Consider the following 27,529-nt stretch of genomic DNA (forward strand, 5'->3'; position numbering starts at 1 on the left):
CCCCGGCGGCGCATGGGCGCCGCGCAGCCGCACCCAGCAGGCCTACATTGCCCAGAAAGCACCGCGGCAGGCGGGCACCGTTGGAGGCGGGCGGGAAGGGGTGGTGTTTAGGAGCGCGGGAGGAGTGGGCAGTTGGAGCGTGAGGGTGGTTGTCGTCATGGCTTCTGTGGTGAGGAAGATCATCAGCACCGCTAAGGCTCCCATGCCTGTGGGTGCCTACAGGTACGGCTCGGGCGGGAGAGGTTTGTTGGAGGTCTGTGGTCCGTCCCGATTGGTGGTGCAATGAGGTGTCCGTCGTGTGTGATAACAGAGGAGTTTTGCGTTGCCGTGTCTTTGAGAAGCGTGGAAGGTTTCTGTGTACGCACAGAGGGGGGGGGCACCGGAGTGCTTTCTTGAGGCTTTTAATAGTGGGCTTAGGCTTCGTTTTCCTGTTATAAATGCAGCCTCCTCAGTTCTGATTTTTCCACCCGTGGCACTTTAAAGCCTTACAAAAGCGTTTTTGTTCCCATCACTTGGAAGTGAAACTTTCTGAACTTCAAACCTGCTGTTCTTTGCGTCTCTCTGTCTTTGTAATTCCAGTGAGGTGTAGGAGCATAGAAAATCCCATCACTGTAAGGGTGCCTTCTGCCAACAGCAGTCTGCTGGTGGGTTGCAGCCAGGGCTTGGTATTGCCTGTGGGTAGGGGAACGTCCAAGATGTGGAAAGTGAGGGTTCTTCATATGCACCAACTGGCTTAACCTTTAACATAGCCTTCTGCTATAGATTAACTCCCATGTCCTGTGCTTACTGGTAGTTCTTGATGAAATGCTGCTTACTGTGCAGCCTGTTGTTGAACTTGCAGAGCTAACATCAGTTAAGTTAGTGGTAAGCTTAGTGGTCACGTTCCAGTATGCTTTTCAAAGTCCATTGAGCAAAAAAATTGCGTAAGAAATAAGTGCTACATCTCAGTTCTGAGCATGGGGCTCAGTGAGGGCTTAATAAGGATGGGAGAAGTGCTGCATTCCTGGTTTTGCTACAACCCTTCCGTGTGCTATTTCTACCCTATTTTGCACTTTCTTTACTAAACTCCTCCAATTTCCAGTAATTTTATATGTGTGTGTATGCATCTGTGCATGCACTTTTAAAAAGGTGTGACAGATGCTGTACTTGTGTTAATAACTCTTTGTGTAAAGGAAGTCTGATTAACTTTTCCCCCTTATCGTCACTGAAGAGCCTGTTTCTTGATGCCATCTGTCTGAAGGGGACGGTGTTGTTTTTGCCGAGGTCGTAACATCCATATAGCTTTGCACTCAAGTGTACAGAAGCGTGAACAATGTGCGACATGCACTTAACTACTCCTTATGATTCCAGCAGAGATGCACAATTGACCCTCGTTGTAGGGATACATCTGCAGTTAAAGTTTGATCCCAGCTTTTGTGCTTGGAGTCTCTGTGAACTTGGCTCATGCCTTCGACTGCAGCAGGATTATATTCTTTAGTTAGTGAGTTGTTGAAAGTGACAGTGAATGGGGGATTCCATGGTAACTATACAAGGAGAAGGAAGTCGAGGAACAGAGAAGAAGGCTCAAGATTGCTGAAAATGCTGATCTGGCACTGGAAGGCTTCATTGTGCTTCTCCCTCTGCCTTCCCCACAGTTACTCATGATTTGTTATTTTCTAAAGCTTCATTAGGATAAGCACATATGTTGTCATTTGCTTTATGATAAGCAGTATAAAACAATCTCATTTTTCCAGAGAGCTCAGAATGCTAACAACTTGTTGCAAGGCTCCCTATACGTTCAATAGAAACATGAGTTGTCATCTGATGGCTTATGCCTCAAAGTATGACATGCTAGAAAAGAAAACTGAAGAATATATTTTGTGCTCATATGTACATTTCCTGTCAATGAGACTGAGCAATTAAGAGATTTAATGAAGTGTTTGTTAAAGAGTGGCTTTCTTTCAACAGTGATGCTGAAGTGGAGCTAAGATTCTAATTTAGATACATCAGGGAGGAATTTAACCCCAGTTTGTGCAATTTCAGAGGCTTGCTCAACTGTTAGAGAAATGTATTTTCTTATTGGATGGCAAGAGATAAGAAAGGTTATGTTGACACACCACAAACACTTTGAAAAGAGCCTTTCTCTAATTCCTTTGCAAAATACTTCTACCATCTGATGAGATGTATGTTATGTCTCTTGCATAATGTTTACTAGGTGGTTAAAGTCTTTGTTTTAATCTTTTAATCTGTTTGTAGCAATTGTTGACATCTCTAAGTCTACTTTAGCAAAAGCACACTTGATGTACATATAAAAAATAGCTTGGATTCTTCATCTGCTGAAGTAACCCAGGTCATCCAGGTTAGCTGGCAAGAGGAGAGGCACTGTTCTGGGAATGCAATCGTGCTAACTGGCCACATTCATACTATTGGAGAAATATTGCCAGAGAATGTTTGTGAGGCTTCATATTGCAGCTCATAACTCATTTATGGTGCCTGTATGAGAATAAAATGCTGACTGTAGTGATCAGCCCTCTTGATTTTTCTTTCTTTTATCTTATTGCGCTGCAGCTGAGATGTAAGGTAGGCAAAGAACCACCTCTTAAGCTGGGATATTTATTTGGGTAGATGCAAAGCTGCTCTGTCTCCCTCCCATGCAGTCTGCAGCATGGAAAGTGTGGAGCTGTGTTTCATGTTGTGTTGCTGTGCTCAGGTCTTGCACCTTCTGGGGAATCAGTACTTATTATCTCAAGAACAGAGCTATGCTGGTGTAGTTGTGTGCTTTTACAATTGTGCCGGTCCCAGCTGAATCAAATATGTATGGATTGAATGCATGGCCCATGTATAAGCACTGTGGTTTAGTGATGAGACTCAGTTGGTCATGTTGATGTTTGGACTTGATATTAAAGATCTTTTCCAATTTAATTTATGATATAATATCTCAGAAAAACAGATATTCTAAGTGCATTTCATATTTTCTGCAGCCAGGAGAGCACTTTTGGATAGTTAAATGGTTTGAGGAACCTTTCAATCTGAAATGTCATTTTTCTTTTCAGCCAAGCAGTGCTTGTAGACCGGACCATGTACATTGCAGGACAGATAGGTATAGAACCTTCCAGCGGGCAGCTTGTCTCTGGAGGTGTAAGGGAAGAAGCTAAGCAGGTAAGATGTGCTCTAGCAGTAATCTTTTCTGCTGTTAAACGTGGACTCATGAGAAATTGAGGAGACTTAGAGCATATTGCATGTCCTCCAAGGTGAGGTAGAAACGAGAAAAAATTCCTTCACTGTCATTTTTCATCCAAACAATCTGGAGGTCAGGGAAACATCTGCATGTCATACAAGAAGGAATTGATATTTTGAGTCACTGAATCTGTGCAAGACTTGTTTCCCCAGCAGAAGCTGTGTGAGGTAGTAGATAGGATGAGGTGAAGCTGTGTTGTTTTTGCATCTAATAAGTAAATGGTTTAGTATTAGTTTATTAAAAGTTACCTTTTACTAATACACTTCTTAATCTATTTTTGGTTTTGCTCTGACTGCTGAAGGCCTGCTGGGTGAACTACAATGTAAATGTAGCTAGGTTACAATTCATGTTTATTACTTGCCCATATACAGCCTAGATGATACATACAGATTCTGTCTCATTTCTCAACAGGTGTTTAAAAATTTGGAGGAAATCCTGAAAGCTGCAGGCTGTGACTTCAGCAACGGTAAGAGCTGACATGAAGGTAGCAAACAAGTCATTATTCTTCACTTGGATTTTTTTTTTTTTTTAATAAATAGGCTGTTTACAAACGTGCAGTTGTTATCAATAGAAAGAGGAAAAGCATGGATGTGCAAGTCTTTGTGTGATGGGTATCAGTGGGATGCTGCCTCTCACCTGAAGCTTCTGTCCATGATATTAACACTTCAGTTCAAACTGAAGCAGCTTATGGATAGGTCAAGCTACAACTGAAACTAGAAAGCTAGAGGCATTTTAAGCATCCTTTAGTCCCGATAAAAACAGGTCCATGTCCATGGCATTCATGTTACAGGCATGTTCAATATCTTTTTTTCTTTTGTGGCTGATTCTAATAACAGAGCCAAATTTGGAATTGGTATTGGCTTGGGCAGTCATGAGTTTAAAAATAAATAAAAAATTCTTGCATAGACCATATCCTCAGATGTTTAATGGACTATTTGGGCAGCAGATATCATATGATATACTTCTTTTTGCCAACAGTTGATATACTAAAGCTTGTTTTAATCAATCTTCTTCACCTTGGTCCCTTTTAAAAGAATTGGGCTTGTAATGAAATCTAAAATGGAAGAGCTGTTCTCAAAACAGGTCAAGAATATGCAAGTTTTATCTAGTAGATATTCAATTTTTCTTGGTGGTTCTGCAGGTGGCAACTCTAATGGTCAATATCCATTCACAAAGCTTTCCAAAGTGTTTCAAATATTTGAGATGTTTGGAATAAAAGCAGAACTGCAGTAAAGATTTTAAACTTTTGTACAAAAGAGGTACAAAATAACTGCACTTAATTTCTAGTTGTGAAGACCACGGTTTTGATGGCAGACATAAAGGACTTCAGTGACATGAATGATATTTACGGTCAATGTAAGTAGACTTGCTGCTTTTTTACCAGTACAGCTTGCAGATCTGATGATATTCATTATAAGCAGTGTTCCAGTGACTTGGCTAATGTGGTCCCAGGTTCTTTGAGACTTCAGTAGAAATGCAACATGAGAACAGAACATCTGTGTGCAAGCAGCATAACAAATAAGGCCAATTAGGCGTGGATTTGTCCTACCATTTCACTAACTTTTTTATATGCAGTTTGAGCTTCTACACCTTCTAGCCTTGAAGGATGCTGTGTTGTCTCTAACACCATTCTGCTGTAGTCAGCCTTAAGATGCTTAATTTCAGACTGTGTATCTTCATTTCTTTAAAATCTGTTTGTATCTTTGACAAAGCTTAGTTTTTGTGTAAAGCTGAGCTACCCTGCTGCACTTGGAAATTAAATAACAACGCGTGGTTAACCAAATTGCCTGTAAAGTTGGTGATTAGTGAGCTACGAGTCTATGCACAGAAGTTCCTTATTTATGTAGATGTGGGTTTTGGTGACTTAGCAGTGTCTCGTGTTGAATGAAGTCTTTCTAGATGAACAATCTGTGTGTCAAAATGGAATTATGTTAAGTAAAGGGAAAACAGGCTGGATACTTGTTGCCACAGAGCCCTCCTGCCTGTTTGTAAAGAAAGCACTTGTTGCTGTTCTTTGGTGTGAGTTATCAGCCTGCCTTATCCCTGCAGGAGCCTGACTGTACCATTTCTGAAGTTGGTGTTAACTTTCACTAGTAGAAAAAACTAGGGGGAAACAAATGGGAGGCAGGAGGAGTTGAAGAGGAGAGAGTGTGGACTGAAGGTTATGTGTCTCATATTCTTGAACTTGAAACTTGATTGCGTTTTATGCAAATGATTTTCTACTCTGTTGTTTATCAAGCAAACTTTAATGATTAGTGGATGTTCTTGTTTCAATTGCAGATTTCAAATCAAACTGCCCAGCCAGAGTATCCTTTCAGGTTGCTGCTTTGCCAAAAGTAAGTGTAACTTACAAAAATGAATTCTGAAAGTCTTTGCCTCTGAAACATTATAACAGATTTCTCATTCTGTGGCAGCTTTGTTTAGTGATTATTTTATTGAATATTCTTAAGTATTTAATTTTTGCTTTTAAGTATTTCAATCTTATTCCTGCTTGTAAGAGTTCTGAAAACATGGGAGAACCTGGCAGTATGGTGAAAGATGGCTACAACCCTAGAAATGAGGGTTTCCAATACTTCAGGAAGAACACAGTGAATCTTTAACATTGCTAAATTAGTAATGCAACTGCCAGGAATATATAATTTCTAGATGTCACTCTTTTATTCACATCAGGTCATGTTATATACCCAAGGGCTTCATAAAATAGGTATTTGAAGTTCCTGATATGTTTCTTCACTGCTTTCTCACAGGGTGCCCAGATTGAGATTGAAGCTATTGCCATTCAAGGACCCATCCAGAATGTTCCAGCCTCTCTATAAGTGAAGACTGAATGTCCTACACTGAGCTTACCTGGAAAGGTGCTTTCTTCTCAATTGCAGCCTTATAGTCTATGAAATGCAAGTATACAGTGACTTCTGCAGGCAAAGCCTGAAACCTATGAGTACTGTTAAAGTCTGTTGGGTTTGATTATAGAACAGGAGCCTTATTTTGTGATGGTATTTGGGTGTTGAAGTACACATTTTAGGTGCATGTATGACAGTTACACTGTGGGTGATCAGGACGTACAAAAATCATTAATTGTAATAGTAGTTTTTTAGTAAAAATTTTAAATATTGGAGAAAAATGTGAGAAATGTGAAAACAGTAGAACACTTGTCTTGGTTAGCATTCATTTTCACCTCTGTGTTTTGGGAAATTCATTTGTATTCATTTCTAAACTGTCTGAAATGCTTTCTTTGCAGAATGGTTTAGTGCTGAGACTCAATTACACTTTTCACGCTGAAGCAATTGCTAATCAGGGCGGATAATCATTTCAGAAAGAAGAAAGTGATGCTTCTTCAAAATCACATCTTCGTAGTTACAAATCAGCTTCAAATGAATCTCTACCTGCAACATTTTTCATAATCTTTTTCATAGCCATTCAACTTTGACTGTACTGTGATTGGGGGAGAAAAAGACATTCCAATTATATGAGGGGGAAAAGCCTGTTTAATGAGAATAAATAATAATTGCATGTTTAGAAATGTGCTTGTCTCTTCTGGGAGCAAACTTTTCTTTTCCTGATTATACTTTGGTGTTCCATGAGGGGAAAAAAAAAAAAAAAAACAACCAAAACCAGCAAAACCCAACATCCCTATCTTGCTTTTTCTTTAAGAAATGATTCAAACCAAAAGAGTAGGTTCATTATCTCTTGCCCAGTAGCTATGGGTGAAAACAATCCTTCAAGAGAGAAAGCTTTCAGCTACTATGGCAGTGCAGTTCTTGGCGTTTCTCTCTGCCATTGAGAGAGAGAATGAACTTGCTTGGTGTGTTTAAGCAGTACTGAGAAGTCAGGCTGGTGTTAGCAAGCTATCCCATTCCTCTGCATTCATCTTCTATCTAAGCAAGCAGAAATGGAGGTTTTTACTTAATTTTTTTTGAAGAACTAGTTTGAAAACTAGCTGACTCATGCTAGAGTTAATTCCCTGTCTTCTCCCTGTAACTGCTTACCTAACACAATATTGGCTTTGTTTTTTTCTTGGGGTTTTTTTTGTGTTTTTAGGATAAATGAACAATTTCTCTTTACTTTCTGAACTTTGAAGCAGCGACCTTTGAAAAGTACCTGACTCTGCTACACACAAACTTTCTGCACATGAATGCTATTAGTCTTGGCTTCTCCTTGTTCTCTCTCTGGCTATACTGTCAACATCTTTTATTTTCTACAGCTTTGATTTAAGAAGTGATCCCACCAACTGCCCTGTTGGAACACAGCTGTTTTTGTAGCACAATTATAGTTCATCTTCAGCAGATCTCAGTAATGTTGAACACGAGCTAAATTCATCTTTGTACAAGAAATACTGACAGTTATGCCTCGCAACATTTTTCAGTGTAAGATGCCTGCCTTAATTGTTCTGTACTGCTGCTTTGCTGATCTTAACACCTAACACTAGATGGCAGTTTTGATTTTTATTTTCCTTTTTTGCTGGTGATTGTCCATTTGTTCTCACAGAATCACCAAGGTTGGAAGAGATCTCTAAGATCATCCAGTCCAACCGCCCTCATATCACCAGTATTTCCCCACTAAACCATGGCCCTCCGCACAATGCACAGCAATACAGAACTCCTTTGGGTGTCTTCGTTGGCACAAAGAATGTGAATATATCACTGCTTTCCCCAGAAAGGTTCAGACTGAGTCTGAAATATAACTGATGCCATCCTGTAGTAATGATTTGAAATCCACTTTTAGCTCTACTATTATCTAGCTTTTAGCTGGAGTCCAGATGCCTAAATATGTATTCTTCAGGTACACAAATAGAGCTTCTTTCAATTATTCAATCATTTACAGCTATAATGTAGCAGTTAACATAAACATCAGCCTTTTCAGGCTTAATCAGACGTTTAAAACTTTATTTTTTTTTAAAGCAGTTGTTATATTTCTTTATTCTGTTTTTTATTTCAAAAAGCAGAGCCATATAATTATCCAATATGAAACACAATTGTTGTGAGTACCTCCTTGGTCTTGGTTCAGCAACATATAAAATACTTAATAAATCCAGTTTTAAATGGACTTGAGGTAAGCGAAGCTTTTCTTTGTTTGCTAGACTGAGCTGCCAGCATGAAACAAAATGAGGTCTTCTAGTTCTGCAAAAGCAAAGCAGTTCCTAAATTTGCATATTCTCCCAGGGTTTTCTTTTAGCTTTTTTTATCCTAACAATTATGTTCCCCACAGATTAAACAATGCAAAAATAAAGCTTGGTAGACAATTTTAATAAAACTTTGTTCTCTGTTAAAACATGTAACAAAGCTTAACCTGCCTAATGTTCTGCTACAAGCACCTTGCTCTCAATATAGTATTCATCTGAAAGAAGTTATGCGTTGAGTAGAAGAGCCAGCCTTTCCAAGCCAGATTGCTGAGTACCTTCTGGGATCCTACCACTAGCATGTATATCTGCACAGATCCAGCAGGGTCCAAATTTAACTTCTAGAAGGCTGTGGTTTTCAGTAATTGAAACAAAATGTCTACCTTTCTAGTTAGAGTGGAGATCTATTCAATGAAGAGTCCTATTCCTCCTAAACAGGAGGGAGAATGACTAAAAAGGTGGATAGGACAAGGGGAATAGTTTTAAACTGAGATGGGAGGTTTAGGTTAGATATTAGGAGGAAGTTTTCACACAGAGGGTGGTGACACACTGGAACAGGTTGCCCAAGGAGATTGTGGATGCCCCATCCCTGGAGGCATTCAAGGCCAGGCTGGATGTGGCTCTGGGCAGCCTGGTCTGGTGGTTGGTGACCCTGCACATAGCAGGGGGTTGAAACTGGATGATCATTGTGGTCCTTTTCAACCCAGGCCGTTCTATGATTCTATTCAACACTTACTGTAGCACAGAATGGTAAGTGCTAGCTTGGATGAAGTTTGAGATTTAAGATTGTCTAGCTTTCGATACACATTTATGCCTTTTTATTTTGGTGATGTTTAAAATAAATGCTGAGGTACATTGTACTAGCTCTGCAGGTATATCTTGTAAACAGGTACCAGAGCATATCCTCTTCTCAGCATTCAAGCTGAGCAAGCTGTTTGATCCACAGACCAATTTCTGCCCTTGGCAATCTCTGTGATGTGCAGAGGTTTGCAGAAACAAATAACTGCATGTATTTTGGCCCTTTATGCATGGTACACATTTTAGTAGCTTAGAGACCATAAATACTAGGCCTCAGCAGGATACTGCCTTATTTCTCAAAAGAGGGATGTTCAGCATAAGTCTAGCATCTGAATTCTGATTTTGTAATTAATACAATTAACATTTCATGTTTAGCACAGTGCCAAGCATTACAAGATACGTAAAGACTGACGATGACAGAGAAGGGCTGACCTGCTGAGTCACTGGTCGGGTAACCTTCCTCTTGTTTCCAATTAGCATTGCTTCTAATGATTGAAAAAGCTGAATAAGGAGGTAGGAGTGTATACTGTCACCTGTCTTCCTTGTAACAACGGTGGCAGTGAGAGTGATTCTGAGGTGAACAGTTTATCTTGACTCTTGTATCTTCCTATTTTATTTCCAAATGCAGTCTCTGCTGGTGCTGTTAATGCTACTGGTCTTTACGGAAATGCCATCAGTTCTGTTTTTAAATCTTTCAATATATCGAGTCAAACTGCATCTCTGGATCTAACATGTAACTTGCAAGCAGTCAGCACAGCAGACTCCCTACATTTGGGTGGTGCCAGCTCAGGTGCTGGTAGTGAAACCAAATCCCCAGCATACAGGAGGAACGCAGCCCAGTCTGAAAAGATTGCTGACTGGCAGAAAACCTTAAATGCAGTGCTATGGCTAAGGAACATCAGCTAAAGGAGAAAAAGCTGATAGGCCAAGGATATCAATTAAAATATTTAATAAGGCCAAAGTCAGCTGAAGTCAGGCATGCATATGCAGCACAAAATTTAGCTTAGAGGGGACTTTGATAATTTGCTGCTGACAGTAACATTTGTTGAAGAGCTTTTGTACAGTAAAGCTAATAAAAATAGCAACCTTTTCCCTTCTGAGATGCTTGACCTTTCCTTCGTGTTCTACTTCCTTACACCAGAGGGTCTTCCAAACAGTCTCCAATAAAAATACAGACTCCCTCTGCATCACTCACCATCAGATCAAAGTTCTACTCTATTAGATCCATAAGACCAATTATATTGGGAGTTTCTTTTCAACATACATTCTGTTTGAAGGTTTTGTCATTCAGCTTCAGCTCTGAAATACTTCCTTAGCATTCTGGAACATAACACCATTCCTGAATGCATGTTTCTCCTGGAGAAACAGGGGATGGAACAATGACCTCTCCTATGGGAACAGGCTTACATAAGTCACTAGTTAGGTATCTTAGAAGCTGTGAGTGTATGTAAGGTGCTACATAGCTAAAGATGCCCCATTAATCACCATGCGTGCTAACAACTGTGGATTTGTATTTTAAGTATGCCAGACTTCAGAAGACTAAAACATTCTCCTCCTGGTTAAAAATGCCTTTCTTTTTTTTCCTCCTTTCAGTAAATATGTTTAAAAATTGAGTTAGCAGAAGGCACCTACTTGGTTACTGTACATTGCAACCTGTGTATCTTTCACTGCCTGAAAAACTAACCTTTGCATTCAGTTACACCCAGCAAATTGGCAGTTAGGGTTCCACTCCTCTGAGTGCAGCTCGCTGCAGCAGCTCCATAACCTGGTTGTGCAGGCAGTCGGAGGGGTTACCTGCACGTGCAGGAGTTCTCAGAAGTAGGACTTCCCTTTCTGACTTTCTGCTTACGCTACCATTAAAATAAAACTAAAACCAGTCTACACTATATTCTTTATCCTATGTAACGCTGAAGGTTTCAGAGGTTTGAAGTTAGAACCTGGAAAGACTCCTAATTGAAAACTGGATGGTTCTACGTCTGTCAGAATCACCCCGCGGTGCTGGCGATGTACGGAAGGCACTCTGTGGCAGGGAGGTACCAGGTCAGGTATTTCAAACACTTGAAGTCTTGGCAGCTTGACTTCAAAAACATACATAAAACCTCCTTTGATGCTTCTTATTCTGGTTTGTGGCTCCATCCATAAAAAGCTCTATTTTCCCAACGCAGCGAAATTAAACAACTTTCATGTGGACAGAAGGGCCGGCCCAACAAGAGGATGTTCATACAGACGCAGCTTCTAGTCTTTGTTACCAGTTGTCTCTGAAACACATGGAAAAAAATAACAGTTAATTTAGGGTAAAGCTTGATATTCAAAATATCCTACAGGAATTCAAGGTGTAAGTTCCCTGAAGTATCACAGCACAAAGGGGCATCTGCTTTTCTCCACGATCTGTAAGGATGTTCTGTCTGGACGTGAAGCAGCCACACACAGCTACCGGCTGAGCTTCCTCTTCTCCGACCCCAATGAGGCACAGCCTTCTTCTTCTAGGCTTCATTCATGTGAAATCCAGAGAGCCACTCAAAACCCTTAGAGTGCGTTCCCTTGTTCAGAGCTGAACCTCAACTACCTTTAAAGCACTGTTTATTTTGTCCTGCAATCAGCTCATATCTTTTCAGTCATATCCTCTCAGAGCCAAAGGCTTGGAATGCTTTGATCTCACAGTGTACGAATGTTTCCATCCCCTTCAGCAATCTTGCTTCCCTGCCCAGAACCTTTAGTTCTTCAATATCCTTTCAAGATGGAAGAACTGCTTCCTTACATAACAGCATCCCAGATGTAAATGGTCACTGTCCCATTCTTAGTGGTTTGCTTTTCATGCTCACAGCTGTTTGCTGAGCAGTCTGCACTCACACGCTCCTATCTGAGATGTACTACAGAGAAACAAGTGGGGCTGCTCTTCCTGCGTCCCTTGAAATACTGTTGAGAAAATACTACCAAAGTAAGCAAATGCAGGAAGTGTTTCAATCAAGCTGCAATTGTCACATGATAAAATCTCTTGGTCTTCATTAGAATGTCACTGGGTTGTTTTTTTTTTTGAGAAATTATCTTTCTATACCGGCCCCAGAAGCTGGCTTGTTAAACCTCTTGCAAAACCTTTCAGGTGGTCTTTCTAGTCCTGTCCAGCAACACATGCACCCTGCTGGAACACAGGAATTTGTTCTTCCCATTTACCTCCCATCAAACCAAACTCTGTGTCCTCCCAGCACATCAGGAAGGACAATGGGTGTAGAGAGACTCGCTGGTCTGTCACAGGGCTCTATGGTTCAAAGGCCAGAGCAAACACTTAGCAGTGCTAGGAGAGCAAAGACTTACCGAGGTGTGAGGGGTTCGTTGGGAAGCCATGAAAGGCAGTGGTGTAAGGACCGCCTGAAGCTGAACTCTAGGAACACCCAATAACTCAGAGACACTGGGAGAACGGTTACATGTACAAGTCATTAGGAGAGAGGGCCCATGCTGCCCCCCCAGCCTTTTCTGCTTCCTGGCAATGCCACTGGGCAATGACTGCCTTCTGGGGCACATAGACATCCACACAACTGCTGCCTTATATGGTGAACTCCCAGCAAGTGTAGGATCCTCAGTGAGTGCTGAGGAAGAAGAAATACTTGCAGAAAGAATGTGATGACAGAAAAGTGAATATAATTCCTAAGTCTGCAGGAGGGACAGTCCTAGTCCTCTTCCCTCGCATAATTCCCTTAGCTGCTGTTATGATTCTCCAAAGGCAATTCATTTGCCCTGTCATTTCTGCTTCTCCCCACATGACTGTGTTTACTGTGCAACATGCCTTCATCCCAGTGCTACACTGCTGATTTCAGCTGATAATGAAGAAAAGTGGGTTGTTCATCACAGAATAGAATCACACAGCAGTGCTAAGGCATTAACCTGTAAAAGTGAGTGTGGCAAATACTAACGAGCAGTTATGATTTTAACTTTGGATTCTATTTTCACAGACTACACTCAGCACTCTCCTCAGACAAGAATAACTTATAGTATCACAGAATGGTCTGGGTTGGAATGTATTCTGTAAAGATAGTTTATGAAAAAAAGCAGAATCACACTTAGCAAAAAGCAACAGTATTTCTTAACGTGAATAAAAATATTTATGACTGTCTTGTCATAAACTGCAAAAAGTAGAAGCTGTACCCAGGGACAGGGACAAGAAGATGTGCACACTAGGGACAGCACAGCTTCTGCCTCCTGAGCAATAACCCATGCAGTCCTTCTCTCCTCTGCCAACATACCTATCTCTGTCGCTGCTGCGCCATCCACTTCTCCTGTTTCCTCTTCTTTTGTTTCAGGCCCTCCACTTACTATCTGACTGAGCAGCTCAGTTTCCACCTGTTCTCCCGTCTCACCTGGGAACGGTAATGATGGAGATCAAATTAGGATCCTCTGTAACAGCACTGCGTGCCCAGCTCCTTCCTGATTTTGCTTTGGCAGCCCTCCAGCTCCCCTCACAGGGGCACTGCACAGAGGTACAGAGCTCAATGGGTCAGCAAGGAGCAACCAAGACACTCCCCATTGCTTTCTGTCATCCAGTCACATGCCCATAAAATCCTCCCCATGCTTTCACCAATTCCCCATGGCACTCTCTTGATTAAACTCTCTTGATTAAATAGTAAGTACCAGCTCTGCTCAAACCACTTTTTTCCAAGTTTTGGGTTTTATTTTAGGTATGTGCAGTTTTATTTGCAATGGGAACAAAACAGTACTGTGCCGTCCAGCCTGCAGCAGGGAAGCTGCTACATAATTCATCTTTACTCACACAGCTACTAAAGAAGAAAAGGAAACAAAACAAGTCCTAAGTATCTTATACACCAGGGTGTAAAAATGGAAAGGCAGTCACACACTTCATGGAGATAAAACACAAGTTCACATGCCATCATTCCATATTATTTCTAGTTTGATCAAATAAAAGCAAAACTCAAGTTCTTGCCCTGCAAGCAGCATGAGTTGCTTGGTGGCCAAAGTCCTGCGACTGATGTCCAGGCAAACATTTAGCTCCAGGTGTCTGTGTTCAGGAGGTCCCACTGCATTGCTCAGATGGTGCTGTGCTGCCTCCAGTGTTGCACCATGAGGCTTGGAAATGGTCATTAATGAAATTGGAGTTTTCAGCTGGGTGAAACTCCATTTTATACAAGTGGGCATCCCATCATTTACTTCTTACATAAAATGAGACCTTATTCCAAATGACAGATCTCCATTTTATGTAGAAGAAAACCTCAAAGCTCTTTTACAAAGAGACACAGTGGAAGACAAGTCAACGCTCATGCTCAGCTACTGGAATGCAGTCAAATTTATGCAGCCAGCTCATGCACAGCAAAGCTCCACAGTTAAGAAGCGGGACATGCAATTGGGCTCCCCATAAATCAGCCCATCTGCATTTTGCACTTCTTCAGGGTGGATGTGGAGTGAGGAAGTCTACAAATAACACATTTCTCTGCAGGGAAATACTTCTGGTGTGCTTCATCTGCTTATTCTCAGAAGAGCTGCTCCCAGAGGAAGTATCTAATTCCTTACTGGGCTGTTTTGTACCACTTAGGAGAAAGTTGATTTCTCCTGTGAAGTGTTCACCTTCGACAGACAGACATATGTTCTCAGGGCACCAACCCAAGGAGCACAGCCTCTGGCCTACATCCCAAGCTGGCAAGCCCCAGGGATCTTTGGGGAGCCCACTCCTGGGGTCCTCCACCTCTGTCTCCATTATGATTATTTGGTCACCAGGCCTCCAAAATGGTACATGCCAGGGGCACATCTAAGAGCTGCTTCTTCCTCTACAGCCTAGTCATCTACCCTCCAACTTCATGTGATTAGGGACAGTTGCTTTATTATTAACAAAGGTAACCATGTATTAGAGCTTTTGGTCTCGGCAGATAGGAAGCATTGTGACTGAGATGCACAGAAACACAGCCTCTAAATGAGGGGTATGGTTCTCACCAAGAACACAAAGGGTATGAAATGAAATAGCAGAGCTAACGACTGATTTATTACAGCTTGCATTTGTGAGCCTGAGGCTTCCCCAGCCACATCCTTATGTTCTCTGCATTGGACAGACCCCGTGGCCAAAATTCTGGCTCCAGAACTTCTCTAGTGACTCTCATTAAACTCAAAAGAACCCCCTGACAAGTCTCTGGAGACAGAATCTGGTCTCCTGAGTTTACAAAAGCACAAATATTACCCTCAATGAAGTGGTCCTCTTCAGCAATATGCACTTTCTTGATGGTTTCCACCACAACGCTGTCAGTGCCTTCCACCAGCGCACTGTCACCTGCCGGTCGTGGTGCTGGTGGCCCACCACCGTCCCTCGGTGCTGGCGGTGGAGTCCCGCTGCTTTCCTCTCGCCACACAGATGGCAGCTCTGAGCTCTGCTCCGGCGCTACACGCGGCGGCTCAGTACCCTCCGGCTCCTCTCTCTCAGGGACCAAGTCAATCTTTGGCTCCAAGGTGGGAGTCACGGCTGTGGCCTCTTCCCCTGGCAGGTGGTCGCCCAATTTCAGCTCCTCAGAGGCCAGGCTCACACCCTCCACTGCACCCAGCTTTGTTTGGTCAGCTACGGTTTGGTAATCATCGGCAATCGGGGAGTTCTCCCCCGATGATGCTATCAGTCGTGGCAAAGGAAAGAAAGAGAAAACAGATAATTCAGTGGGCACTTCAGTTAGGTGAGACGGGCCCAGCTGGGCCTGCACCACACAAGCACTGCCTGTCACAGCTCACACCTGGCTACCAACAGTACTCACACACTCACACGTAACCCAGACAGGCTGTGGACTCTCCTTCTCTGGAGATGCTCAAAACCCACCAGAACACCTACCTATAGTAGGGGTTGGACTAGGTGAGCACCAGAGGCTCCTTCTAACCCTTAGGACTCAGTGTTTCTGTGATACACAACACAATTTTACATGAAAAGAGTTGACATTTCACCTTAAGGATCTGAAGCGTGCAGCAGTTTCACCAGATGATGGGCTGCTGTTCCAGGAAGCAACCTTTCATGCCCAAAGCAAGCACAAGGTCAACATGCTGAGCATTAATCGCTGCCCCATGAACATCTGCTGGGGCCTACAGGTGGGCTACACAGAAAACTCTGGAAATACCCTTCTCACTCAGAGCGAGACCACGGCTATTTCTTAAACATCAGTGTTGTTTTTTTTTTTTTAATTTCTTTTTTGTTCCGTTATTAAATACTAAACTACCACTGACATGACTTTGCAAGCCATTCAATGACAGGAATACCCACCTAAATAAAACTTCCTCTTCTTTCACATCTCGTCAACTTAACTGAAGCAACAGGCCTTCTTGACAGGCAAAACTTATGCACAAAGAAATGCCAAAATTGCCCTGACAGGTATTCAGTGATAAATGCCGAAGACTCAGAATGAGCTCTACCTACCTATCAGGTCAGTTTAATCACTTTCTAATTAAATTCAATTTGATGACAACTTGAGCTTAACCTTCTCAAAAGGAATGTCAGGATTGAAAGACTGGGAGGTCATGCACAAAATTTGTTATGTAATAATCATGAGATCTGTCTGAATTGCATTTTCTGGGAAAATTATTACTATAGTGGCAAAGCTCGTGAGCAGAACCGCATGGCAATTTGTATACACACGGATCAGCAATGAAAATAAATGTAATACATCTCACTTTTGAATAGGCTGCTGCAATACTGCTGCTTTTTAGATAAACTCACAGCTCTTTTGAAGCACCCAAGCAAAGCAGCTCCCCAGCAAGCACCACCAAGTCAGTGTCTGCAAGCACAGGGAAGGGCAGCTGAACTGGGAAGGGGGCAGGACCAGGAGATATGAGGTGTCAAGAGATACAGAAAGCAACTTGGACTATGGGACATGTAAAATCTTGTTTGTCCTGGGAACCATAAAACCACCTGAGGAGAGGCTAAGCCCCCACCAAAAAAACATGACAAGGAGCCAGGCCTCATGCTGAGCAGTGGCCAGCAGACATCCAGGTGCTTTGCTTTCTCAGCTGCCTTCTGAGCTCAGCAGGGGACCAGAGGAGACCATGGGGACACCCAGAGGAGGACCTCTTCAGCCCACTCAGCTCCTGTGGTGACAGTCAAAGCGGGGCAGGCACCGAGCTGCTTTGTGGTCTTAGTCCTCTTCACAGTGCCTCACTGGCACTGTAATTAATCTGTGTGCCAGCTGGATGTCAGCAAGGCTTAGAGCCACGTGGTGAAACTCCAGGTCTTCAATGCATCAGTTATAAGGTATTGCCATAAGCTCTATTATGGCTTGCTTATAACATCGCATTGGGATTATACATGTTACAGCATGAGCAGGCAATAGCTAAATCTGTCGGCTTAACTTCTCTGTGTGATTTTTTCCACCTCATGATGCTTGAAAAACAAAATCTGACAATTCTAAGAATTTGAGGCCATGATTTAAAGAAGACAGCACACCGGGTTGTAACACCCCTTAAAGGCCTGAGAAGCACACACACGCAGTGAAAGGCCACTTACACATAGATCTGCAGCTGTACAGAGGTGCAGTTACAGCACATCAGCCATGTGAGACAGCCCACACTGCACCAATGTAGCAACAGAACAAGGGGAAATGGTTTTAAACTGAAAGAGATTTAGACTATATACTAGGAAGAAATTCTTTACTGTGAGGGGGGTGAGATGCTGGAACAGGTTGCCCAGCGAGATGGTGAATGTCCCTTCACCAGGCTGAAGGGGGCTGAGAGCAACCTGGTCGAGAAGGAGGTGTCCCTGCCTGTAGCAGGGAGTTGGAACTAGGTGATCTTATAGGTTCCTTCCAACCCAAACTGTTCTATGACTCTATGACTGATCCAAGGGGATCTGTGACTGTGTGTGTGTCCATCCACTGTACAGATTTCAGCAGCTTCTAGTGTTGAGTAACATTTAGTGAAAGTTACACACCTCCAAGTCTCACTGCAGCCACAAAGCACACAGTGCGCTAATAGAACAGACTTGATTTTTTCATGCATTGTTTTTTATCCCTTTAGACACTTCTCATGTCTTCACCTTGCTTAGCATCAGGTGAATGGGGAGCACTGAAAACCTAAAGGGCAGAAATAGATGAGCATGAGCCACAAAAATGAGCATGTCATAGAGAGCTTTGAATTGGTACTACCAGTAACAGCAACACAACTCTAAAAAATTAGTACTGGGATTCTGGATGAACACCAGGCCTCTAATTATATGAATTGGATTATAAAATCCTCTCATGCAACGAGACATTTGCACTGCTGGAAAGCCTTGAACCATTCCTCTGCTCTCAACTGAGATGCAAAGAATTCTCTAATACGGAAAAAACAAACCCTCCTGGTAATCTGTTCAATACCTTCGTCCTCAAGAATGAAAATCACGTGGCAGCCAGCATTCCTACAATGCCTTATTGTTTCCTTTAGTTTATCGTCTATAATTTCTGATTTGGCCATCATTTACAATTTTTCTTTTCCCTGCCACAGACAATTTCAGCAAATCGCGCATTGAGCTCAAGCAGACCATGGTTACAATGCTGTGACTTTTCTTTTTCCTTTTCAAAAGAGCCTCAAGACTTTGTGAGCTACACATCCATAGAAGGAAATGATATTTTTTTTTCTGTTAACAGCACACTTAGAGGCATCTATTTCAAATTCTCCTCTCCTATTCAACTCAGTTAGAAAACAACCAACACATCTGGCTGCTAAGAGCCCAACTGGCAGGTGACTACAACACAGGTAGGTCACGAGCAGTATTCTGCCCATCTCTGCAGTGGGTCTGCTCCATGCGCTGGCTTCATAGCAGCACATTCAGCCTCCCCTCACACAACCCACAGCACCTCAGCGATCACAACAAGCTGTAGCATTCCAGGACAAGAAATAAAGAATAAATTGCAGGTGGAAAACTTGGGTGCCGCAGCCGGAATATGGCAGCAGGGAGGTATTTAGAACTGCAGGATAGAGGAAAGAAACGCAGTAAGTTGAAAAGCGAGCAGGTTTTCCCATAGCATTGCTTCGGGATGCAGGTTTTGGAGAGCTCAAGGTAGCTACCTGCAAGTTGCTGTAATAACGGTTCCCAAACTTCGCTGGGGAAAAAATAAAAAGGGGAAACATTGCAATCGCAAGATATTAGGGAATCTTTGCAAGACGTTACGGAAAACCTGAGAGGCTGCCGGCTCCCAGGAGTGTGCACTCCAAGGAGCCGAGAGCCCCTCGGGTTTTCCCCAGCCCCTACGGGGCACGGGGAGCACCCGGCACGGCCGCCCACCCACCCCCCGGCCCCGCTCACCCCTCGTCGGCGCCCCGCTGCTGCTGGGGGGCTCCTGGGGGCGGCTGCGGGCGCTGCTGGAGCAGCCCATGGCTCGGCAGCTCCGAGGGAAGGCAGCGGGCGGGGCCGGGGGCGGGAGGGCGAGGAGGGGCTGGGTTCCCGCTGTGCGATCTCTCGAGGGAGCACGAGAGGTTTTAACACGGGGGTGTCCGCTCTTTAGTTCTTCTGAAGAAGTACAGGGAGGAGACCCCACAGCCCCCGGGCAACCTGTGCCAGTGCTCCGGCACCGCACAGCACAGCAGTGCTGCCTGGTGCTCAGAAGGAGCCCCTTCTGTGCCCACGGCTTCTTGTCCTGGCACTGGATCCCACAGAACTGAACCTGAGACTGCAGTTACAGGAGTGACAATCACAGCACAGCCCACATAGGAAGGGACCTCGAAAGATCATCAGGTTCAGACTTTGTGGGAAAAAGGAGTCTGGATGAGATTACCTGGCACTCTGTTCAACTGTACCTTCAAATCCTCCAGTGATGGGCATCTGATCAAGTCCGTGGGGTGGTTGTTCCAGTGATTCGTAGAATCATAGAATTATTAAAGTTGGAAAAGACCCCAAAGATCATCTAATCCAACCTCCAAACCATTCCCACCATGCCCACTCACCACGTCCCTCAGTGCCACCTCCACACAGTTCTTGGGCACCTTCAGGGACAGCAATTCCTCCATCTCTCTGGGCAGCCTATGCCCATCCCTTACCATCTTTCTGAGAATAATTTTTTCCTAATAACCAACATGAATCACCCCTGGTGCAACTTCAAGCTACTACCTGTAGTCCTATCACTGTTACCTGGGAGAAGAGGCCAAGCCCCACCTCGCCACAGCCTCCTTTCAAGCTGCTGTAGAGGACAATAATGTCTCCCCTGAGCCTCCTCTTCTCCAGACTGACCAATCCCAGGTCCTCAGTTGCTCTCTCTAAGACTTGTGCTCCAGACCCCTCACAGCTTCTCTGTCTTTCTTTGGACATGCTTCAGGGCCTCCATGTCTTTCTCACAGCAAGAGGCCCAAAGCTGAACACAGCACTCAAGGTGCAGCCTCACCAGTGCCGAGGGACAGTCACCTCCCTGCTCCTACTGGCTGCACTATTTCTGATTCACTGTCCTCACAGCAACCTGATCTAGCTGTAGGTGTCCCTGTTCACTGCAGAGGAGTTGCACTAGATGACCTTTAAAGGTTCCTTCCAACTCAAAGCAATTCTATGTTTCTATGCTAAAAAATTCCTTTCGTAGTTACTGTTCACAAGAGCAGTTCAGCTCTGACTGCTGTCTGCACTTATGATGTACACGGGCTCCGGTAGCAGTGTGTGGAGGTGCTGCTGAAGGCACAGATCTGCCTGTGTCCTCCATCTCCATGTGTCTGTGTGCACACACATGGGGCAATGGCTCAGCCTGCCAACCCAAAGGCATTTCTTGGTGGCAGAGCCCTTTGGGGTCGGTAGCCACTTGTAACATCCTTGCCATCAGCCTTACGGGTAAAACAAAGCTAATAGGATTTTTATATTTGCATACAGGCAATTCAGCTGGAGTCCACAGGGCTTAGTATTTTTGTAGAGAAAGGATGAAAAATGTCATATACTTGCTTGCATAAGCAAGTCCAGTGTAAAGCATCATTTCTTAGAGTAGGTGGCCAAGCCACCATAATAGACTCATTATGTATTGGGCACTGAGAAGAAGAAAGATGGAAGTTACATTGTGCTCCTTTTCCTTCTTGAGAAGTTTTGTCCCTGCTTCTCTCCATTCCTCAACCAAAGGTAAGTGGTGTAGAACACACCTGCCATCCATCTTACTGAAACTGTGAAGAAATGAATTCCAGATTTACCTGGGCCAGAGAGAGAGGACACGTGTGGGTGTGCATCAGAGTGCTTGCTGAGAGGGACAGGGCTGCTTCCGCACTTTGTGTTCTCTGAACAGACCCTGGGTAGAGCAAAGAAACAGTCCTGGGCTTAGGAATGGCTTGGACCATTTGGCAGCAGCTCCTGAAATCACTAATGGACAAGGTGGTGCTCTTTCTCCCTTTGTCCCAAGTAATGGGAAAGTTCCACTTTTTCAGCAGGAAGATGGGATGTGAGGGCCGGAGGCGGAGGCAGGCAAGACAGGGTTGCAGCTCAGCATCTGGCTCCTTTGGGATGAGGCAAACATGGTGAACCAGCTCTGGGATACCGGAGGCAGGAGCTCCAGTGACACAGCACTCGAGGGGATCTGTGCCACCGCCACTTATTGCCTCAGGCCTGGACAATATGTGCCCTCTGCAGATCAGCCAACACGAGCACATCTTGCTGCCCCGTGCCATAGTTTGGCTGGATAAGACCCTGAGCAACCTGATCTAGCTGTGGAGGCCCCTGTTCTGTGCAGGGGAGTTGGAGCAGATGGCCTTCAGAAGTCCCTTCCAACTCCCAGGATTCCATGATTGTATGATGGCAGGTGTGCTGCTCATCTTTGACTGGCATTACTCAAGACATCACTGTGCAAACAAGAAGTGGTGCACACCCCCAAGCAAGCCCCACAGAGGCAAGACAGGGCTGGGGCTGGTGCCAGATAGGCTCAATCTTCTGATTTCTACTTTATATATGGCACACAGCTATATTAGCACGCTTATCTGTTGGTCTAAGTGGCAGCGATGCGTACCTGCTAGTGAAATTGAAAGGCGGAGAGCTTTGGAAGTAGGAGTCTCAGGAATAGAGAGACAGAAATATGGAACAGCAAAGAATACAAGGTTCCTGGGTGTGGTGGGTGGTTGGAGAAGTTGAAGGCAGGAAGGGGAGATGGCATGGGAGCATGGGTTACCACAGCAGCAGCTACAAGCTATGCTTGTACTTGTTCTGAGCCCCAAGTGACCCAGCAGCTGCAGCACTGTGCTGGCATATGGAAGTCCTTCACTACCTTTCCCCAGCCAGGGCAACTCCCCACAGCTTTCCTGCCACCTCCAACTTGAGCCGCCCTGCTTTGTCCCTAAATGAAGGCAGTGCCCAAGTAGCTAAAAAAATAACCTTTGGCGATATGCAAACTAAACAATCACCTCGAATAACTTATTTTTACAAAGGAAAACAATGTGTTTTATTCAGAAACACATATCAGGGAATTAAAATAAAATGTAAGCCGTGAGCGTTCAGTGACAACTATAGCTCCAGAGGTAAAGCAACAAATACCTATATATTGTCTTACTCGAGTAGAAAGATGCTGCTAAAAGCAATCTTTGCAAAGATTGACAACAAGGTCCTGGCGATTTTTAACTTCTCCAGGCCAGTGCTTCATGATCAGGTTTGTGTCACTCATTCTGGAGCTCACAGCTGTTCCTAATTTTGAGTATTTTAGACAAGATTCCTACTGCAACTGTAAATCGATGTCTATCTGTTGATCCCTGAAACAACACAGACACATCCTGGGACTTAGCAAATTACTGTAGACTTTTCAAAACAATATATTAATAATGAGATTTCTTTTTTGAACTGACTCCTTTTCTCAACTCTTTGGCTATTCTTTCCCAGAAGAACAGTGCTGAGCAGGCAATAAGATATTCTAGATAGTTACTGTGGCAGACAATTCAAGCCAGATTTTCCATGGCTAGAGATTTGTGTAGCTCCACTTGCGTCTGCTCTGTGATGGTCACTTACACAGTGCAGAAAGCTGCCTCCTAAAACACAACTCTTTATTTTGCCTGGGAGGGCAATGGCTGAGAATCTAAAGATCTTCTTATCAGACTACCTTCTGTTTTTAGAAATCTGCATATTTGGATTTCTGCACAATTATGCCCCTAGAAATGTAAATACTTTGTTTTAGTGGCACCCTTTTTAAGATTGCTATATGCTTATCTATTTATGTATGCATGTGTTCATATATGTCTGCATATATACACTTGTGCATACACTCCTTAGCATCCTTTCACAGACCAAAAGCATAACCAAGGTGTAGAGCTATCCAGATGTTCACGATAGTATTTAACCTCAAGATTTTCCCTGTAGTCTAATAGGTAACCTTTCTTTCTTTGCTCAGCCCATTTTCCTCTACAGCTCCTTTCCTTCCTCCCGTCCATTCTCACAGTGAAGTCAATGGAAGGATGTCTGAGCAGAGATTTGAATACTGACTCCACAGACCTCTACATTACTTGGATTCCAAATTCCCAGCGGTCCGAAACAAAGATCTGTACGTACTTGGCTGACAATGAAGGGGATAGTTCAAGTTCATGACCCTGTGAAAATTGGATGAACATGTTTGAATTTGCTATAATATGTGATTATGATCAGACAACATAGTCTGTCACTTTTAATAGCCCTGATGAGTGCAAAAGAATGCAGGTGTTCACACAAAGTTGTTGTATAATTGTGCAGAGATTTTGATAGGGTTAAAAATGTAGGAGAGAACAGAACTATATTTCCAGACTATACCTTTGCATATTTTGCATTATTGTTCAGTTGATGACTCACTGCCTACAAGAGCATACATAATTACTGCTCTGACCTTCACTCTACTGTCATAGGATTATATGTAACGTTCAGAAAAGCAGGGCAACTACTCGATTAGAAAGTTGATGGCATGATTATCACTGCATTGGAGGAGGCAGCGTCTCATGTTCTACAATATGGGGAACAAGTTGCTTTGGGATCTCTGTGCACAAATGCACGTGCCTGTGCTGCACAGACAGGTCTGCCTCCGCACAGTGTATCCAGTACTTACTGACTGCAGCTCAGCTGTCGCAAGAGACCTCATCCATGACCTCAGGCAGCTCCATCTGTGAAGGAAAACTTGTTAATTTGCCTGTTTCCTCAAGGATTTGTACACTTGGCTACCATTGCTTGCACTGCAGTGTTGTGATATGCCAGTGTCAGGGGCATACAACCTCAGTAGGTCCCTGCCTCACTCTTTTGCCTCCCTCCCCCCTGGTGCTCCTCCCACCCACAGCAGGACATCCCATCACTGGTGTCAACACCATTGTGCGACAGCATTATGAAATGATTACTGGTTTCAGCTCAAAACAACTCTGAGAAAAAGAAAGGAAGTTCAGGGTGGGACCTCCTTTTGCTGCCATCTCTACTGAAATTGATGCACCATGAAGTTATGACTCCAGGTAAAACACAGCAATGACTCATGACACAGTAATTTGTGATCACAAGTCCAGAATCAAAGAAAATGACAGGTTGCCCAAGGAGGTTGTGGATGCCCCATCTCTGGAGGCATTCAAGGCCAGGCTGGATGTGGCTCTGGGCAGCCTGGTCTGGTGGTTGGCGACCCTGCCTGTGGCAGAGGGTTTGAAACCGGATGATCTTTGAGGTCCTTTTCAACTCAGGCTATTCTATGATTCTATGAAAATGAGGTTTCGTTATGATCATGCATAGTTTTCTTCTTTTAGATTACTCAGAACTGCATTTGTTGCATTTTCCTCCAGGAAATGATAAAAGCACTCTCCAATTTTTTAGATAGGTCAATGTGACTGTCCTCCATCTTCCACACTGCTCATTTATGTCTCCAAATACCTTCACCTGGTGTTTTCTTACACAGTCCCATTATATGTGAAGATGAAGTTGGTGAGACACCTTGAGGACCATTGCCATCAGAGTACTGTAAATGCCCATCTGCTCAAGCTGCTGACATTTAGTGAAAGAGTGAGCGTATAATAAAGAACTTTCAGATGCCAAAGCCTTTCCTTACTTATCATGTTGCCTTTACCTGACTTGAAACAGCCCTGTGGATTAATAAAAAACATTCTATGGACAACAGACTCTCAGGAGGTGCCTTTGCAACTACACAAGGGAGATTTGGGGTGTGAGAGACAATTGGAAGCACCTGTTTCTGCTCGTGTTTCCCCACACATACAGATTTCTTCAAAGTCCCTTCCAACCTAAGCCGTTCTATGATTCTACATTTAAGGCCACAACTTGGGTCCCAATGACTGAAGTCTCTGATGGAAAGTTATTCCAGAAAGGCATTTTTTTGTTTGTTCATTTGCTTTCTTTCAAAATGTGACACTGTTTTACAAGTTCTTAAGTATTACATTTTTTCCTAATTTGATCTCAGGTTGCAAAGGGCACATTTGCAGACAGCTCCCTCTCCAGGAGATGTAGGGCTTCCAAATTTAGATAACATAACACAGGTGACAGCAAGATAACATAAGCCATGGGTGTCCGACCTTTTGGCTTGCCCAAGCAAGTCATTAATTTTCTATTTGCTAACCCTTTTACAACTGTAAAGGCAGGTTTAGATGAGAACATTTTGAAATTATTTCTGAGTATGAAATATACACGTGTTTCAGATTGTATCCTAACACACTCAACTTATTATTTTCACATGAAAAGAAAACGCGGCAGCTAAATACACGATTCAGTGAACTTACAAATTCTGAAACAAAGTAAATGTGGGTTGTAGTGCGAGTCCTCTGGAAACCTGCCTTGAGCACGGTTGGATTAGCACACTGATACCCGTTTGTTTGGGTGATTATTACTTGTATATCGCCCCCGCGTGGTTCAGCTGGGCAGTGTGCCACTGAGAAGGCGGTTCTTGCAGAAATATTTGGTGAGATGTGTAGGCTTACACCAGAAAAAAATCAGTGCCGAGGTAGCTATGCCAGTAGAAAGGTGCATCAACGTATTACTACAAATGATTTCAATTTGTTGATTAAGATAAGCTACATTAACAGTAACTCAATGCAGCATGTTTTCCCTTTGCTTTTTAGTTAGTTATTACATAACGCATGTTGGTAAAAGCATCGAACTTCTTGAACTCAGCAAATACAATGTTCTCCCATGCTTATGCAAACTTAGGCAAACATAGAAAAGATTTCATGCTAGTTTTGTCATTTCATCTATCATAAAGCGTATATGTTGGGGTTCATATCATAAATTCATAGAATGGCTTGGGTTAGAAGGGACCTCAAAGATTATCTAGTTCCAACCCATTGGCAGGGCTGCCCCCCACAGCTCAGGCTGCCCAGGACCCCATCCAGCCTGGCTTTGAGTGTCCCCAGGGATGGGACACCCACAACTCTCTGGGCTGCCTGTGCAAGGGCCTCACCACAATGTTGCACACATTCCAGTACATCTTATGAGTGTGAAGTTTCATCAGCAGAATCATAGAATGACAGAATTATTGGAGTTGCAAGGGACCTCTGAAGGCTGTCTAGTCCAACTCCCCTGCAATGAACGGGGACATGCACAGTTAGATCAGGTTGCACAGGGCTTTATTCAACCTCACCTCGAAAGTCCCCAAGGACGGGGCATCAACCACATCTCTGGGCAACCTGTTTCAGTGCCTCACCACCCTCACTGTGAAATATTTTTTCCTTATATCTAACCAAAATCTACCTTCTTTGAGTTTGAAGCCATTTCCCTTTGTTCTATCACCACAGACCCTGGTAGAGTCTTTCCCCTTCTTCCCTTTATATATTGGAAGGTCTCTATCAGGTCACTTTGCAGTCTTCCCCAGGCTGAACAGCCCCAGCTCTCTCAGCCTGTCCTCAATAGGAGAGGTGTTCCATCTCTTGGATCATTTTTGTGGCCCCTCCTCTGGACACGCTCCAACAGGTCTTCTCTCTCTCCTGTACTGAGGACTCCCCATCTGAACACAGTACTCCAGGTAAGCCCTCACCAGAGCAGAGAGGCAGGATCACTTCCTTTGTCCTGCTTGCCACGCGTCTTTGGATGCAGCCCAGGATACGGTTGGCTTTCTGGACTGTGTAGGCACATTGCTGCCTCATGTCCAGCTTGCCATCCACCCCTCTAGGGACGGAGACAGCACTGTGCCCATCCACGCAGCCCCATGGAGAAAGCAGGACTGGAGGAACCTTTGCCTCGAACCAGAAGCCAGCTTTACGAGACGTGCCCAAACCCAAACCCGCCCACACGAGCAGTCTCTGTCCCAGAGCTGCCCGCACGCAGTAGCACACGTACAATCGTAATTCAGCACGCGGCCAGGGGCTGCATTTCACAAGCTCCAACCTCACGAGGAAGGGAGGCACCTGGGGCTCTACTCCGCAAGGGGCTTCCTGGATTGGTGCTTAAAGTCTCCCGTCGGGCTACGAAGAGACAAAATCGCCCTGTGAAACGCAGCGCACTGTAGGCAGGGGAGACAGGCAGAGACAGCGCCAAGCCTTCTGAGCCGCCTCAGCCACCACAGACGGCCGCGCGCCCACAACCC

At 44.0% G+C, this 27,529-nt stretch overlaps 2 protein-coding genes across 5 annotated transcripts; one reads left to right on the forward strand and one right to left on the reverse strand.

The window, feature by feature from the left end:
• The first annotated feature begins 101 nt into the window (after positions 1–101).
• RIDA (reactive intermediate imine deaminase A homolog) lies at positions 102–6,737 on the forward strand. Its single transcript, XM_042808785.1, has 7 exons — positions 102–222; positions 3,033–3,138; positions 3,629–3,683; positions 4,505–4,573; positions 5,498–5,553; positions 5,965–6,072; positions 6,456–6,737. The coding sequence occupies exons 1-6, from the start codon at positions 158–160 to the stop codon at positions 6,031–6,033; spliced, it is 420 nt and encodes a 139-aa protein (XP_042664719.1). The 5' UTR covers positions 102–157; the 3' UTR covers positions 6,034–6,072; positions 6,456–6,737.
• A 2,255-nt stretch (positions 6,738–8,992) lies between these two features.
• On the reverse strand, positions 8,993–27,527 carry ERICH5 (glutamate rich 5). 4 transcript variants are annotated; one of them, XR_006167062.1, is made up of 6 exons: positions 27,283–27,527; positions 24,077–24,131; positions 21,225–21,319; positions 15,307–15,726; positions 13,370–13,483; positions 8,993–11,389 (listed from the first exon to the last, which is right to left on the reverse strand). XR_006167062.1 is itself a non-coding variant. In XM_042808603.1 (4 exons), exons 1-4 carry the CDS (start codon positions 19,442–19,444, stop codon positions 11,367–11,369), a joined length of 627 nt encoding a protein of 208 aa, XP_042664537.1. In that variant the 5' UTR covers positions 19,445–19,446; the 3' UTR covers positions 8,993–11,366. The 4 variants fall into 4 exon arrangements, 1 of the variants encoding a protein (XP_042664537.1); XR_006167063.1 differs by lacking the exon at positions 21,225–21,319; XR_006167064.1 differs by lacking the exons at positions 21,225–21,319; positions 24,077–24,131; positions 27,283–27,527 and adding an exon at positions 18,022–18,334.
• Between the last annotated feature and the right edge of the window lie 2 nt (positions 27,528–27,529).

Source organism: Centrocercus urophasianus, unplaced genomic scaffold, assembly GCF_019232065.1.
Source record: "Centrocercus urophasianus isolate 14NV4802_14NV808 unplaced genomic scaffold, USGS_Curo_1.0 seq_11, whole genome shotgun sequence".
Lineage (NCBI taxonomy): Eukaryota > Metazoa > Chordata > Aves > Galliformes > Phasianidae > Centrocercus > Centrocercus urophasianus.

Excerpts from the sequence above, each read along its gene's own strand:
- ERICH5 (XM_042808603.1), bottom strand. The coding sequence starts at position 19,444 with ATGGGCTGCTCCAGCAGCGCCCGCAGCCGCCCCCAGGAGCCCCCCAGC. Across the intron at positions 13,484-15,306 it reads AGAGGACCACTTCATTGAGG|GTGAGACGGGAGAACAGGTG; the intron begins GTAATATTTGTG and ends TACCGTTCCCAG. Across the intron at positions 11,390-13,369 it reads CGCAGCAGCGACAGAGATAG|AGACAACTGGTAACAAAGAC; the intron begins GTATGTTGGCAG and ends CATGTGTTTCAG.
- RIDA (XM_042808785.1), top strand. The coding sequence starts at position 158 with ATGGCTTCTGTGGTGAGGAAGATCATCAGCACCGCTAAGGCTCCCATG. Across the intron at positions 223-3,032 it reads ATGCCTGTGGGTGCCTACAG|CCAAGCAGTGCTTGTAGACC; the intron begins GTACGGCTCGGG and ends TTTTCTTTTCAG. Across the intron at positions 3,139-3,628 it reads TAAGGGAAGAAGCTAAGCAG|GTGTTTAAAAATTTGGAGGA; the intron begins GTAAGATGTGCT and ends ATTTCTCAACAG.